The sequence below is a fragment of the Hemitrygon akajei genome, chromosome 8, assembly GCF_048418815.1.
Source record: "Hemitrygon akajei chromosome 8, sHemAka1.3, whole genome shotgun sequence".
Classification (NCBI taxonomy): domain Eukaryota; kingdom Metazoa; phylum Chordata; class Chondrichthyes; order Myliobatiformes; family Dasyatidae; genus Hemitrygon; species Hemitrygon akajei.
This window is the reverse complement of record NC_133131.1, coordinates 119314974-119331972: the sequence shown is the minus strand read 5'-3', so window position 1 is coordinate 119331972 and position 16999 is coordinate 119314974. Positions and strand designations below refer to the sequence as shown.

The 16999-nt window shown below is 41.1% G+C and overlaps 1 protein-coding gene across 1 annotated transcript in view; it reads left to right on the top strand.

Moving 5' to 3' along the window:
• Positions 1 to 6883: 6883 nt before the first annotated feature.
• Positions 6884 to 16999, top strand: part of LOC140732195 (tomoregulin-1-like) — a 267865-nt gene continuing 257749 nt past the window's right edge. The window contains exon 1 of the mRNA XM_073054465.1: positions 6884 to 7782. Within this exon, the coding sequence (XP_072910566.1) occupies positions 7464 to 7782 (319 nt within the window). The 5' untranslated portion in view covers positions 6884 to 7463. The remainder of the gene's footprint in view (positions 7783 to 16999) is intronic.

The following is a 16999-nucleotide window of genomic DNA, read 5'->3' as shown; positions in this document are numbered from 1 at the left end:
GAAGAATGTCTTAACAACGTAAGAATAAATAAATTTTATTTTGTATTTTTGTGACAACTTTCATGACTCTTTTAGAATATTCCAAGGAGTCTTACAAGTAGTGAAGTAATTTTGATCTGTCACTGTTGACAGCTGTATATAGGAAACAGTGACAATGGCCAAGTAAGTTCCTTATAAATTGGAATCAGATTTATTATCACTGATGAGTTTGACATGAATTTTATTGCTTTGTGGCAGCAGTGCATTGCAGAGACTTAAAAATTCCTCTAAGTTACATAATAAATAGTGTCAAAAAGGAACATTGAGGCTATTTTCTTCTTTGAAATACAGGCATAGAATCAGTCATGTTCACTTGAGAGAGTAGAAAGGATGTTGGTTTAATAAAGCATTAAAAAACTGAACACCTCAAAGAGTTATGCACCCCTTCACTGTGCTGCAGGATCCACGTGGATTTAATGCTCAAGTATCCTAAGTGGTACCTGAACTCAAAGAATTTTGCGATAGAGTCTGGTAAGAGAAGATTCACATTGCAAAAACACACGGAGCCACACAACCTGTTTCTGTGCCATATATGAAATACTGTGTGTGACCATCAAATTCTTGTTGAATCTAATCATATCTGTGTGCATCTTTTCTGTGTTTGAAAATCCAACAGAAACTGCTTTGTCCATAATCCAGAACAGAATGCCTTTGTGATTACTTTTATTTCTTAGGCGGTCCCTTGAGTTTGAGGATGAGAATTCCACTACAGTTTGTGGTTCTGATGTGTCTGATAAGTGACAGTGTCTCCATCACAGTTGGGTCAGGAGATATCTGAATGGATAATGGCACCCTGACGTCGTGTGAACAAAGTCACCAAGAGAAATGCTGGTAGATGTGAAGCAGTCTCTTTAGTTGACAAAATGAGACACATCACACATCATATTGAGACCCCTTTTGGAGGAAGAGGCCAGCTCGACCCAACACTACACAGGATTTTATGTGCTAAAGATCAAAGGACAATTCCATATTTACAATGCGTCCATAATGCTTCCTTTGAACTGCACACAACCCCACAGCTCCCATTTTGCATCCACATCACAGACACCCAAATTAATTATAATCAGCATTGTCTGGCCTTCCCATTAACTATGATTCACAGCTCTTAGGAACCCATTGTTCAGAGTTGCATTTTAAATTTAATCTACAGTCCACATTCAGATTTGAAGATTGGGGGATGAAGTTAGTTGCTGAATTTATTTGCTATATGCGCTAACCTCCAAAACACCCTAATACACTGCTTTTACTGTCAATGCTGTATGCTAGCAATGAAAAGACTTGAGATTTCAAGTGCTGCCTAGAATACTCTTCAAATTTGGGCTATTGCGAGGCAGTGATTTCCACAAACTGATGGAAATGTTAAACCTTTTTTACAGTGAACTTCCTTGAATCATTTCCTCTGTCTGTCTACTAATCTGATGCGAAAATAGAACTTGGATTGGTCTGTTGTATGAGGGATATGTCAAATGTGGCCCATCCATCACAGCAGACTGAATGTCATATCCCGGTGGTGTGATTTTGGTCTGGAAGCAGACACTGATGTTACTTTGCTCATCCTTCTAGTGAATTTGCAGTATTTTATGGAGAGAGCTTAGTATCTCTCTAGTGCTTTGACATGCCTGATGGTAGCCCATACTTTAGAAGCACATCAGGGGATGGGGCTCACTGTTGACCAACAGGCCATGAGATTCCTGTCAGATGTTAGGTAGTGATCTTCATGTACTTTTTTCCCAAGATAGTCCAAGACTGTGGTAGTCTAAGCCAACGATGAATTTCATCACTAATGCCTTCCTTTGTTGAGAGGTGGCTCCTGTGATACAGGAAGCAATCCACATTTTTCTGGATCTCTTTGTTGATGTTTTTTTATTCTCAGGGTAGGATGGTTGTGAATATTTGATAAGTGTGCACAAAATGTAAGGCCTAGTGGCTCATCAGTGCATGAACCAACCAAAGGCTCGGCCTCAGAAGGCACATGCACATATGTGTCGATGCACTACTGTTCAACATCAGAATTTTGTGAGACCTTGCATTCCAGAATGGAGACAATATAGATTGACCAGTTTCGTTAGGTCGAAGTTCAGCACTTTGACATGGCCACTAATTGTACTGCTGAGCTGTCCTATTGTTGGTTCACTCAAATCAAATCAATAATGAACAGGGTAATATCTGACCTATGCTTTCTGATTTCTACAGCAATAACTTCTATAGGTGGACTCTAAAGAGCATTCTAACCAGTTGTACTATAACTCGCTATGGAAATGAAAACGCCAATGCACAGGAATGAAAAAGACAACAGGAAATGGTAGGTATAGCCCAGTCCACTACAAGAAAGCAAAATCCATCATCAAAAACCCACTTCATCCAAGCCTTGTTCAACTCTGCCATTGAGCAGGAGGTACAGAAACCTTAGGTCCTGTTCCATCAGACTCAACAGTATTTATTACCTTGCAACCTTCAAGCTCCTGGCCTGGTATGGATAACTTAAATCACCACAACTCTGGACCGAGCCTACAACCTACAGATTCACCTTCAAGGACTCTTTACACCTCATGTTCTCACAATTATATATTTCTTTATTTGCACAGTTTGTCTTCTTTTACACATTGGTTGTTAGTCAGTCTTTGTGTATAGTTTTTCATTAACTCTATTCTACTTTTTTCTGGTAAATGCCTGAAAGAAAATGAATCTCAAGGTAGTATATGGCAATATATATGCACTTTGAACTTTTCTCTCAGACTTCTTAAGGTAACCAATAAATAGATAAATCATATTAGTATGAAATGCCCAGTTTGAGATAAAGAAGGAGGTAGTGTGGTGTCTGTTAAAGAGCCATAAGGTGGATAAGTACCCAGTACCTAATGGGATATACCCAAGTTATTGAGAGAGGCATGAGTTCAGATTGCTGGGGTTTTGACCAATATTTTAGTGCCTTCTCTAGCCACATATGAAGTCCCTGAAGACTGACAATTAGTTCATGTTCTTCCAATGTTCAAGAAATGGAAGCAGAGATAATCCTGGAAACACTACACTGAGGGGTCTCATGTCAGTAGCAGGGAAGTTCCTGGAGGGGATTCTTAGGGATAGGATTTATGAGTGTTTGGAAGATCATGTCTTGATTAATGACCATCTGCACAGTTTTTTACAAGGCAAATTGTGTCTTACTAACTGGAGTGCTTCAAGGAAGTGATGAAGGTAGAGCTATGGATGTTATCTACATGGATTTTAGAAAGGTGTTAGACAAGATCCCTCATGGGGAAGGGGGGATGAGGGAGGGACTCACCCCTTAGAATAAGATCTATGGGATCCTCAGTGAACTGGTGATTTTGATTCAGAATTGGCTTGCTGCAGTGGGTAGAGGTTGATGGGATTTATTCTGGCTGTGACTAGTGGTATTCCACAGGGATCCACATTGGGACCTGATAGGATTGTGATCAAAGGTTTTGCTCAGGAAGAAATTCTTCATGAAGAACAGGTAGGGTGGGAATGTCCAGACCCATCTTGGCAACACTGGGGACAAATAGAACCTCAACACATAGTGCCCATGTATTTATCAGAATCAGGTTTAATATCACAGGCATATGCTATGAAATCTGTTGCAGTACATCACAGCACATAGTAATAAAACTCTAAATTATAATGAGAATTAAATATGAAAAATAAATTAGGTTCCACACACAGCCAGATGCAACCCCACACGAAGGTGATCATCAGGGCGAAGACAACATAGGGTATGCATTTGACCCATTGTCCAAGGACTTGTACATTGTGACCCATCTGACATGCTCCACCTTGGATCCCTAGATGGGGTAAGTTCAAAGATGAGGTCATGCATTTAAGATGAGAGTGAGGCAATTCTTTTTAATACAGAGAGTGCTGAGTGCCTGGAATGTAGGGTGATGTTGGAGACGATACATTGGGCTGTTCAAGAGGCTCTTAGATATACACTTGAATGTACAGGAAATTTAAGGATATAGACTTGCTGTAGCAGAAGGCACGACATTAGTTTAGTTTGGCACATCATCATGGACTGGAGGTCTGTTCCTGCTCGATGTTCTATGTTCATTATTTGACAAAAGATTATTATAATTTATGAGCCAACCATCTCAATAACAGGAACCATCTGGTACCCTCATAACTATGTTCAAATCGAACTTTGTTTCTTTTCTTGGTTCAGTGATCAACTACGTAGTTAAAAGTTCAATATATTAGGGTGATCAGTGAATCTGTTTCCTCCCTGCTTCCCCTCCCCCACCCCTTGATATTTCCTCTGATTGTTTTTTCACCTGGCACCTTCCATCCTCCCCCCCCCCCCCCACCTTCATTATAGGGCTCCTGCCCCCTCCTTCTTCAGTCCTGACGTTTCTCGGACCGAAACGTTGACTGCTCGTTTCAACGGATGCTGCCCGACCTGCTGAGTTCCTCCAGCTTGTTTCTACGTCTTGATTTGACCACAGCATCTGCAGTATACTTTGTGTTTAGTGAATCTGCTTGGTCCGCTCTGTCCTGAGCTCAGCTCATTCTACATACTTGACGACTCCAGTCTGTCCTTACGCATTATTTCTGTTCTATTCTGGCCCACCAGTTTTCATAGAGGCCTGCTGCATTTATTCAGATCTGTGCTTATATTGTGATGAAAAGGTCCATAAAGCTGTTTTGATGGAACATTATTGACTAAGGTTATTTCTCTTTCCACAGATGCTACATGGCGTGCTGAGTATTTCCATCGTTCTCAGCAGTCGGTTCAGATTTCGGCTGCTCCAGCGTATTTGCTCCTGCACTAAATCTCAAGAATCCCTCGCTTCTGATTTCATCCGTCTTCGGTGGTTTCCGTTGTCAATGCATCAAATTCAACGCCTTTGTCTAAATCTTTAAAATTGCCCGCCCCTCTCCCCGTCCCAACAGTATCTAATAATTCCTCTTTGAGACGGTCATTTATCACACCTTGTGCGCTTCACTAATTTAATCCCATTGTTGCTGACAAACTTCAGTAACCTTGGCCTTAATCTGATTTTGTTTCTGTAAACCTCTCCGCTTTCTCTTTCTTTAAAACCTCTGACAAAATGGATACGCTACCCAATGAGATTAGTTTTGAATTACTGTAACCAATGGAATAGATCTGCCGTTTAATTACTACTTTTCTATATGTCCATTAATTTTCAGTGGTTTATGTAAACAGCACTTTGGGACATTTGTAATTATTGATGACATTTTATAATGCAAGTTGTTGCCCTGTTAATCTAAAAAGTGCTGACCCATTACTGCTCCTTTGGCAATGCCACTCTCTGTTTGAAATCTAATCCTTCAATCGCCTGATTTCACAATTTATTTTTTTGATCGTAATACATATTGAACCTTCGAAATAGCTGATTCCTAATTCCCTTTGATGATCGGGTTAACGCTCCCTTCAGGTAGATTTAAAAATGTGCACATTTTAAAAATCTGACTACAGATCCCAGTATTTGGCTAGTTGTGAAATCGAACCCTGAGACCAAGTTCCTTCTACCTTGACAAGCGGGGACGGCAAATGAATTGCCCTGCGGTGCGACTGGAGAGCGAAAGGATCCGAGAGACGCGGCTCATCAATCTCCTGCTCAACTCGCATAAAGGGGAGGAAACTTAGAGTGCAAAAGGGAGGGTGGCAACAACATGCGGAGACATTTTGTGCTTTGAGTATCTATCATCTTTTCAGTACGGGACGGGAATACACGAATCGGAAACCATCCCAGTTTATCAATCAGCATGACCCAAATCAACAGAGCTAGAATCTCCCGTATGCCCGACATGCAGTCGGTACATCCATCCTTAATCCCTTTGTCTCGCTCACTCCAAGTGAAATCACTGAATTTATAGAAGATTTGCCCTCCTTATTTACAACAGTTGGAACAGCGAATACCCTTTGATTGCCTGATAGGGCGTGAACCAGACTGTTGAATATTTCCGTATGTTTAAACTTGGGGAGCGGTCCCCATATTTGCCTTCTCCTTGCCAGTTATTTCTGCGGCACGATTTTAGAATGTCTAAATATCGGGGAAAAAAACCCTAGTAAATCCATATTGCCATCGTGCAGTATTTTATTGTAAATTTCGAGGAGAAGATTGACATGTCCATGATAGCGAAATTCTCACCCAAGCTGCCATAATTCTCTTTTCCCCTTATTTATCACCGCCTCTCTCTACGGAGCTAAGTAAACTAGCAATAGTTATGTGTTTAAAAAATCAGAGTCCATTACAAAGATTGTCCTGTGATCTACACGATAAATGTATGCAAGGAAGTGCTGGTATTGTAAGGGTGAAAAACTGCGCACCGTGACTTGCAAGTCAAGTTTCTATGTGAGGGATTTTATATCAATATTTTGAAAAGCAAGCTGACTCCGTAATTCAACACATTGCCTAAAGTGATTTGGTCCTCGATTAGTGACTATTAATCGCGTCGTTCCAGACCGGTGAATGGATCTTTCGCCAAACCTCTACACGCTTAGGTGAAGTGTGAAGGTAATAGAGAGTTCAGTGTGGCTCCATCCTCACACTTTTGTTTACTATTTGTTCACTTGATTTGTTTTTTGCAATACTTATTAAGACGTAGACGGAAGCTATTTGGCCCATTGCCAGATGCCTCTTTCCACCAGAGTAATCCATCGGTCCCATTCTCTTAGTCTGCAACATCCACTATTGTTTCACAGGGGTGCATTCACAGAAAGCAATTTTGGGACGTGAGATGGTCACACACATAGATTGAGCTGCTGAGTCGCCCGCACAGAATTTAAATTCCGAAGCAACGGAGGGATTTGAACTTGTGTCTTCTGACCTAGTCAAGGTCTCTGGGCTATATGTCCGGTAACTTAATCCCTGTACCACCATCGTACCCCTATTGTCTTGCCCTTCACCCATCCCTTAACGTTTTACAATAACATTTCATTTGTGGGGAGAAGGGTTGGTAATCTACGCGTGTGTGTGTGCGCGGCTCGGCTACACAGAGAAGTCGGAGGATGGGGTGATGGAGGCTAGTTCGGAGTTATCTCTTGACTCTGGACCGCGAAGTGTGAAGTTGAACCAAGCAGATGGAGATGGGTTGCTTGGTGTTTTAGTGGCTGTCAATGTGTCCACTGGTGCGCCCTCCCTCCCCCCACCCGGCGGTCATGTGATGCGCCCGTCCGCCCCGTCGTCTCTTTTGTTGTTTCGGTGGCTCAGTCCCCGAATTCGCCCCTGTGAGGAGGGCAGGACAGCCGAGAGGGGCAGCCGAGGAGGCGGACAGAGGCACGGCAGAGTGAAGGGAGGAAAGAAAGGAAAGGGACTGAACCATTCCTAAACCAGCGTCTACATCAACAGGGGGAGAAGAGGGATCGAGGAGCTGCTTGAAAGAATTAGCTCTGAAGAGCAGCACCGTGTCCTGAACACGGAGAGAAAGCGAAGAGGCAGCGGGAGGGGATGGATGGTGCGGGGACAAGCGATTCTTCCCGTTGGCTGAGGAGGAGCGGCCGCCGCCTGTTCCGCGTTCCCTTCTCCCACCCCCGAACATTCGCCGCGGGCTTGTTCGCCTTCAGTCAGCGGCTCTTCTCCGCTCCGGCCATGGTGGTGTCAGAGTTGCTCGCCCCTTCCCAGCGCGCATCAGCCGGGCCATCGGTGTGTTGTTGCCTCTGGTTGTTCGCCGTGCTGCTGCTCGGCGACCTGCCCGCGGGACTGCCTGCCAGCCCGCTCTCCAGCGCCGAGTGTCAGAATGGCAAAGGCAGAGGGGCCAACTGCTCAGGTAGGTGAGGCACAAAGAAAGCGGAACAACATTTTGTTTTTGCTTTACTTAGCTCGGCGTCCGAGGACAAAGACGATTGGAATTAGTTAAACGATCAACATGTAAATCTGGATTTAACACTGCGTCTTTTGCATCGTAGGCTCCTGGGGAAAGGTGACATATTGAATGTAGCACTTGGGTGCCTTGATGTTGCTGAGGTGCATTAATATGCCCTTTGAATGGATAGGGGAGTAGCAGGTGCATTATAATCGCCGGGAGATTGCCACCCACCCCACCCCACCCCCATTATATCCGACCGTCCCTTGGCCGGCGATAAGACTGAAAGATGGAGCTTCCCCCAGGACTTCACGTGACCCACACTATTAAATATTTAACAAAAGGGGTTATTTTTGTTCGAAAAGAAGCAAAGAGGCTGAGCAAGAAACCTTGGGATGGTCCACTGATCAGATAGCATTATCAGAGGTTTTCGCTTGTTCCTGCTAGTGAAGTCGTATGTCTTGGTGAAATCATCAGTCATTGACTTCTTGTCATTTAAAATTTATAGATCAGTGATCACACGCAGTTATGTATAGGGACTTTCCGCTTGTCGTTGTTCAACTTTAGCATCTATATTTTTTCAATTTGTGGAGTATGAGCGAGTTCTGTGTTGACCCCTTTTCGGTTAATTTTACGCACAAACCTTTTCAAAGATCCTTTCTGCACCCCACCCCCAAGCCCCGTCGTGAGGTGATCGTTACGATGAGAGGGACAATGCAATTGAGAGCTAGATGGGGTCATACACAGTCCCTTTCAGCTGTCTGCTGTTAAAGGATCAATGGAACAGAAATACAAAGAAGAAATCATCGTTCAAAGTATTGTGTGCAAAAGTCGTGACTTGATAATGTGTTCAATTTAACGTGTATCGCTCTTGCTGACGCTTTTGATAATGCTCAAAGAATAGTTTATATTGGCGAAGACACGGGTTTGCTGTGTTAAAGCAAGGAGACTAATGGACAGAACCATGTAAGCGACAATGACATGCTAATGAAATGTGTAGCATCTAGTCTCCACACGCGATTACTGCAAATATTTTAAACCCACCAGTTTCCGTCGCGTTAGTAAATGCAAACCGCGAAAGCTATACTGCGAGAGAGCATTGTTTTGAAGCCGAACTTTTATCATTTGCTAATGCATTTGTCTTAGAGGCAGGGATTGCTGAAAACAAATAAACATAGTTCAACTCCAGTTCAATAACTTTTCGCAAACCTTTCTCGGCATTGGATGCCAGCTTTTGCTTCCGCCCTTAAACCTTATCGTACTGCTAGATCATCTGAGTAGCAATTACCTCCGGATGCTTTGCTCGCATCATAACTCACATCTTTCATGATGTAAATACCCCGCACCACTGTAGAAAAATAACAAATCGGAAGAATAGAGATTAGGTGTAAATAGCCGTTGCCATTGATACTTTAAAAATTGCCATAGAAAATACTTTATGAATTTTGATATGCTTTGTTTGCAGTCCAAGAATACATTATTTCTTCAGCCATTTTTCTCTCGAAAAGTAACAATAGACATTTAATCAAGTCATTCAGTAAATTGATTCAGGTACTTATGACAATCCTGATCTGGTAGATGCATTTTTTAATGAATTAGTAATGAATACTTAGTGATAGCCTGTATCAGAAAGTTGCAGCAGTGCATTAATTCTGTATGAATTTGATGTACATTGTAATTAAGAAACCCAGGTTATTACCAAGCTGGAAGTAGGAAACAGAGAGTAAATCAGGAAGGAGTGGATAGATTACATCAAGTTTGAGCTTTAAGAGTTCTTTTTTTTTGTAATGTGCCATTAATTGAGAAGGGTGAGGAGGTAGAAGTAGGAAGGATTTTCATAGTTCTGAATTCAGGGCAAATTAGTTGGAATAGTGACCAGCAATAGGTTCTGATTTTAAGAAAGGAGAAGAAACCACACGTAGGTATGTAAAGTTCAAAGTATATTTATTATCGAAATACAAAAATGTCACCATTTGCAAACCTAAGGTTCATTTTCTTGCAGACAAACGCAGTAAGTACAAGAAACATGATAGAATCAATGAAAGACTGCCCCCACCAGGATGGGCAAACAATCAATGTGCAAAAGACAACAAACTGTGCAATTACAAAAAAATATAATAATAAATATCAAGAACATGAGATGAAGAGTCCTTAAGAGTGAGGGCATAGTTTGTGGGAATGGTTAAGTGATGGGGTGGGTGAAGTTGAGAGAGGTTATCCCTCAGGTTCAAGAGCCTGATGATTGAGGGGTAATAATTGGTGTGGTGTGGATTCTGAGATTTCTGTACCTTCTCTCTGATGGCAGCAGTGAGAAGAGAGCATGGCCTGGATGGTAGTGAACCTTGAAGATGGATGTTGCTTTCCTGTGAGAGCGCTCCATGTAGATGTGCTCCGTGGTGGGGAGGGCTTTACCCAGGATGGACTGGGCCAAATCCACTACATTTTCTAGGCTTTTCCATTCAGTGTTATTGGTGTTTCCATACCAAGCCATGATGCATCCAGTCGATGTGCTGTCCACCACACATCTATAGAATTTTGTTAAAGTTTTAAATTACATTCCAAATCTTTGCAGTCTTCTAAGTAAATAGAAATATTGTTGTGCATTCTTTGTAATGGTACATAAGTAATGGATCCAGGACAGAGCCTCTGAAATGATAACACCAAGGAATTTAAAGTTGCTGACCCTCTCCACCTCTGATCCTCCGATGAGGACTGGCACATAGACCTCCAGTTTCCTTCTCCTGTAGTCAGTAACCAGCTCCTTGGTCTAGCTGACATTGAGTGAGAGGTTGTTGTTGTGGCACCTCTCAGGCAGACTTTCAATCTCCCTCAGTGCTGATTTGTCACCATCTTCGATTCGGCCAGTGACAGTGGTGTCTTCAGCAAACTTGAAGATGGCATTACAGCTGTGCTTCGCCTCACAGTAATAAGTATGAAGAGAGTAGCACAGGGGGTTAAGCACACTGCCTTGTGGTGCACCTGTGCCGGAGTAGATTGTGGAGGAGATGTTATTGCTAATCTGAACTGACTGGGCTCTGCAAGTGAGGAAAGTGAAGAAAATGAAGAGAGAATATGTGGTGATAGACTCTACTGATGAAATGAAGGCTGAACTGAGAAGTTTAGAGGCAAAAGATGGTTCACCCCGAAACAGCAAAACGTTCTACCTTGAAACTGCTTCTCAATCTTCTCAAGCTTTTTATGTCTTGGACTTCAATTTTCCAGAGTTGGTAAGCAAATACTTTGATGGTAAACTGAAAAGCAATTTCTTGAAAATAGCTTAGGAAAAGGATTTGTCCATTTAGAGTCAGAAAAAAAGTTATAATTCTGTTTGTATGTTGTGTAACACACACAAAATGCTAAAGGAGCTCAGCAAATAGGGTAGCATCTATGGAGGGAAAGGAACAATCAATGTTTCAGTCTGAGACCCTTCATCTGAACTTAGACTTAGAATTATAACAAGTTATCATTCTTAGTTTTAGACCTAAGCAATAAGGTTATTTTCAAAATCCCCAGGGCTGCTCTTTCTGGACTGGTATTCCAATATAAATTTCAATAAATGAACATTTATATTGAGATAGTTAACCATAGTGTTCTAACTGCTGGTGTAAAATGATTCCACGGCAGGATAGATTTCTCCAATCTGCTGGCCATTATTTATCCTCAATCAGCAACACAGATACAATGCCTATAATAAGTACTTACCCCATCTTGGAAGTTTTCATGTTTTATTATTTTACAACATTGAATCACAGTGGATTTAATTTTTCTTTTTGCACACTGATCAACAGAAAAAGACTCTTTCATGTCAAAGTGAAAACAGATGTATACAAAGTGATCTAAATTAATTACAAATATAAAACACAAAATAATTGATTGCATAAGTATTCACCCCCTTCAAATCAGTATTTAGTAGATGCACCTTTGGCAGCAATTACAGCCTCGAGTCTGTGTGGATCGGTCTCTATTAGCTTTGCACATATGGACATTGCAATTTTCCCCATTCTTCTTTCAAAACTGTTCAAGCTCTGTCAGATTGCATGGGGATTGTGAGTGAACAGCCCTTTTCAAGTCCAGCCACAACTTCTCAATTAGATTGAGTCTATACTCTGATTTGGTCACTTCAGGGCATTAACTTTGTTGTTTTTAAGCCATTCCTGTGCAGCTTTGGCTTTATGCTTGGGGTCATTGTCTTGCTGGAAAACAAATCTTCTTTCAAGTCGCTGTTCTCTTGCAGACTGCATCAGGTTTTCCTACAGAATCTCCCTGTATTCTGCTGTATTCATTTTACCCTCTACCTTCAGAAGCCTTCCAGGACCTGCTGCAGCGAAGCACATCCCCACAGCGTGATGCAGCCACTCTCGTGCTTCACGGTAGGGATGGTGTGTTTTTGATGATGTGCAGCGTTTGGCTTAGGCCAAACATAACATTTAGTCTGATGGCCAAAAAGCTCAATTTTTGGTTGAATCAGACCATAGAGCCTTCTTCCAGCTGACTTCAGAGTTTCCCACATGCCTTCTGGCAAACTCTAGTGGAGATTTCATGTGAGTTGTTTTCTACAGTGGCTTTCTCTTTGCCAGTCTCCCATAAAGCTGTGACTGGAGAAGCACCCAGGCAACATTTGTTGTATGCGCAGTCTTTCCCCTCTCGGCCACTGAAGCTTGTAACTCCTTCAGAGTTGTCAAAAGCCTCTTGGTGGCCTCCTTCATTAGACCCCTTCTTGCACTGTCACTCAGGTTTTGAGTATGGCCTGCTCTAGGCAGATTTACAGCTGTGCCATATTCTTTCCATTTTTTGATGATTGACTATACTGTGAGGGATATTGAGTAACTTGGAAATTATCTTGTATTCATCTCTAGACTTGTGCTTTTCAATTACCTTTTCATAGAGTTGCTTGGAATGTTCTTTTACCTTCGTGGTGTAGATTTGCTAGGATACTGACTCACCAGTAGTTGGACCTTCCAGATACAGGTGTATTTTTATTACAATCAAATGAAACACCTTGACAGCACACAGGTCTCCAAAAGCAGTTCTCCATTTATCTAATTATGTGACTTCGAAAACAATTTGGCTGCACTCGTGATGATTTGGTGTGTCATATTGGGGGGAGGGGAGAGTGAATACTTATGCAATCAATTATTTTGTGTTTTATATTTGTAATTAATTTAGATCACTTTGTAGAGATTGGTTTTCACTTTAGCATGAAGAAGTCTTTTTCTGTTGATCAGTGTCAAAAAAGCCAAATTAAATCTATTGTGATTCAACATCGAAAAACAATAAAACATGAAATCTTCCAAGATGGGGGGTGGTGGTGGTGAATACTTTTTATAGGCACAGTAAATTATTGCCTCAGTATCAGATTGCTTTCAGTGCTTTGCTGGGAGTTTTGTTTCCTACCCTACAACAGTGACCACAATTGGAATTGGAATTGGCTGTAATTTACTTATTATTGTCTTATGTGCTAAGCTACAGTGAAAAGATTCTGTCTGTGTGCCATCCAACCAGACAATTTCATACCTAAGTATGGTACAGAGAAAGTGCAGTTCAAATAGACAAATAAATGCAAGGAGCACAGTGAGGTAGTTTGGAAATGAAAGCAATACATGATTGCAAAATCTTCTTTCTCTTGATTCTCCTAAATTAATTTTAGTTGGACTCTACATGGGTGAATGAAGTGTCTGGATGTAGGCCAGCTCTACTCATAATGAAATCCCTTGCATGCAATACTGTCTTGAGTAGTCAGTGCACATGGTCCTCTGTTTGGCATAGTTTGAAATGCCATCATGTGGCTTTATCCAGACGAGGCAAGCCATTCACAAGGAGCAGATCTTGAGCGAAACAGTTAATGTTTTAGGTCATTGGTCTATCATCAGTTTAAAGTGGTAGTTCTGCTTCTGTCTTTCCACAGATGTTGCCTGAACTACTGAATATTTGCCAGATTTTTTGTACGCTTTCCATTATCTCAGTATTTTGTTTTTGCAGTTATAGTTCAATTTGAAGAAGCAGAATGCACCACTACATGCCCATTGTACTGTCAAGGTAAAACCTAGCCCTTATAAAATTTATTGCAACACTCACAAGTGCTGGAGGAACTCAGCAGGTCAGGCAGCATCTATGGAAATGAATTAACGGCTGACATGCTTCAGGTTGAGACCCTTCATTGGGACTGGAAAGGAAGGGGAAAGATACCAGAATAAGAAGGTAGGGGGAGAGGAAGGAGGATGAGTTGGAAGGTGATAGATGAAGCAAGAAGCTGGGAGAAGATAGTGGAGAAGGCAAAGGGATAGAGAAGAAGGAATTTCATAGGTGAAGAGAGTGGATCATGGGAGAAAGGAAAGGAGGAGAAGCACCATGAAGAAGTGATAGGCAGGCGAGGAGAAGAGGTAAAAAAAGGGAAGGGGGAGGGGAAAAATTACTGGAGGCTCCATCTGCAAAAAGCAGAATTTCCAGCTGACCAACCATTTTAATTCCAATCCATATTCCAGTTTTGATATGTTGGTCCACCGCTTCCCCTTCTACAATGATGAGGTCACTCTCAGGTTGGAGGAATAGCACCTCGTATTCCATCTAGGTAGTCTCCACCCTGATGGCATCCACATGGACTTCTCCAACTTCCGGTAATTTTTTTTTTACCTTTATACCTCCCAGCTTCCCTTCCAGTCGTGATGAAAGGTTTTGGCCTGAATGTCAACTGTTTATTCATTTTCATAGTTGCTGCCTGGCCTCCTGAGTTCCTCCAGCAGTTTGTCTGTGTTGATCTGGTTTTTCAGCATCCGTAGGATGTCTCATGTTTATAAAATTGATTGCTTATTTCATCCTTGAACAAATGAGTCCTTTGTATCTCAGCTAGTGCTAGCTATTAAGCTAAATAGTTTAATAGCTATTATCCCACCACTGCCTGTAAGGAGCTTGTGCGTTCTTCCTGTGACTGCGTGGATTTTCTCCAGGTGCTCCAATTTCCTCCCTCAGTCCAAAGATGTACTGGGTGATAGGATAATTAGTCACTATAAATTGTCCTGTGATTAGGCTAGGGTTAAATTGGGTTTGCTGGGCTGCATGGCTCCAAGAGCTGGGAGGGCCTGCTCCATGCTGTATCTCAGTAAATAAATAAATAAATAAATGCGACCTGTCTAACTCCTATTTCACTGCCATTTTTTCTACTTGCTGTCGTATATTCTTATTATTGTGTAGACTTGTGAAAGTCATAAGGAAAATGCAAAAAAAGCAAGATAGCTTTCAGATCTGAATTGTAAACCTCATGTAGGTCTGCTGGGAAAATAATGCAGAAATTATTGATATGAAATCCATGCAAAGTAGTTTTCAAACCAAAAACATCTTATAAAATTCAAATATCTGACTTGCAAAAATAAGTAGCTATTAATACAATTCTTTCTGAAGATAGATGACCCTATAGTGCTTATTATGTTAGTGTGGATTTATTAAGGGAAGATTGAAATTAACTAACTTCTTTTGAGTAGGTTGTAAGAAGGGTTGATGAAGGTAGTGCTTTTGATATAGTTCATGTGAATTCAACATGGATTTCACGTGGTAGGGTGGTCAAAAAGTAATAGTCTATGGAATACAAAAGAGAATGATGAAACTTGATCCAATTTGACTGTATGGCAAGAAGCAAAGAGTAATTGTTGATGAATATTTTTGTGATTGCCTATCAGTGGGATCCCTTTAAGCCTCAGTATTTGGTCCCTTGCTTTTAGTAAGATAAGTCAATGATTTAGTCCTGGATTTGAGATCATGATGAAGAATTTTGAAGATGTTACAAAAATTGCCTCATATTTGACATTGAGGAGAAGACATTCAGGCTGCAGCTAAATATAAATTGTGTGGCCATTTGGGCAGAAATTTTGAAAATTGCATTTAATCCTGAGAAATGTGAAAAAATGCACATGGAGTGTTGTAACAAAATATATACCTTATATGGAGGATTTTTTTTTTAAAAACAGACCTTGAACAGATTAATGAGATTGCTAGAAAGGCATTTTTGATGCCATCTTTTATTAATGGACGCATAGAATACATGACCAGGGTGATTATGCTGGAACACTAGCTGGAGGCTACACACAGTTTTGTTCATCATATCACGGAAAAGGTGTAATGGCACTGGAGAGGGTGAGGAAATGACCTGTGAAGAATGGAAAAATTCAGCTAGTTTAATCATTTGGATGTACTGAGGTTGGTTTCTTTGGTGTAAAGCAGTGGTTCCCAACGTGGGGCGTATGCCCCACGGGGGGTAATTTGATTTTTAAGGGGGGCAATTCGAGAATGAGTTATTAACGGTGAACTTTTTCTAGTAAGTCTGTGTGAGTATGAGTGTGTGTGCGAGTTAATACATGTGTATATACAGTATGCATACATAAAAATATTTGTGTGTATGTACATGTGTAATTGCGTATGTACTGTATATATAGTGTATCACCATCATTACAACCATCAAATGGCTTTCATAATTAAATTAATGAATTGACTGATGTAGGAAGGAACGAATGAACAAGTCCAAACGCGTAAGAAACTCGTACGAGGTCGCGCCAATGCTGCTTTTTGCAGTAGCTTTCGGTTCTTGGTGGTGTGAAGGTGTGTACATTGCGTCATCTCTTTTAAACGGTGTATCTGTCTTTGTATGCTGTAGAAACGAATCGGCATTGTTTTATTTATTTATTATTATTATTTTAATATCACTTAATGTTCTTTTTTTTTACAATTTCTTAGTAATTTCTTCCTCAGAACTTTAACAGTCCTTTGGTTCTTTTATTTTTCTCTTTCATGAATGCCATGTTCTTTGGAAGCTTGTTTAAACCAAGTTAATGGTCTTTTAGGCTTCCTCCAGGTGAATAGGAGTTCACTTTTTGAATAATAAGAATTATATATCACCACAGGGGGCATCAGGATTTTAGAGGTGATTAGGTGGGGCATGGCCAAAAAAAGGTTGGGAACCACTGGTGTAAAGGAAGCTGAAGGGAGAGGGTCCTAGATAAAGAGAAAGGACCTATTTCTTTCAGAAGAGGGTTGAAATCATTGGCATAGGTTTAAAGTAAATAGACAAAATAGCTGAGGAAAGATTATTGCATCTGAAGATGAGAGATGTTTGGATTTCACCAAGTAAGGTGTGTAAATGCAGAGACTCCCATCACATTTATAAAGTACTTATAATTGTATTGGAAGCACTGTG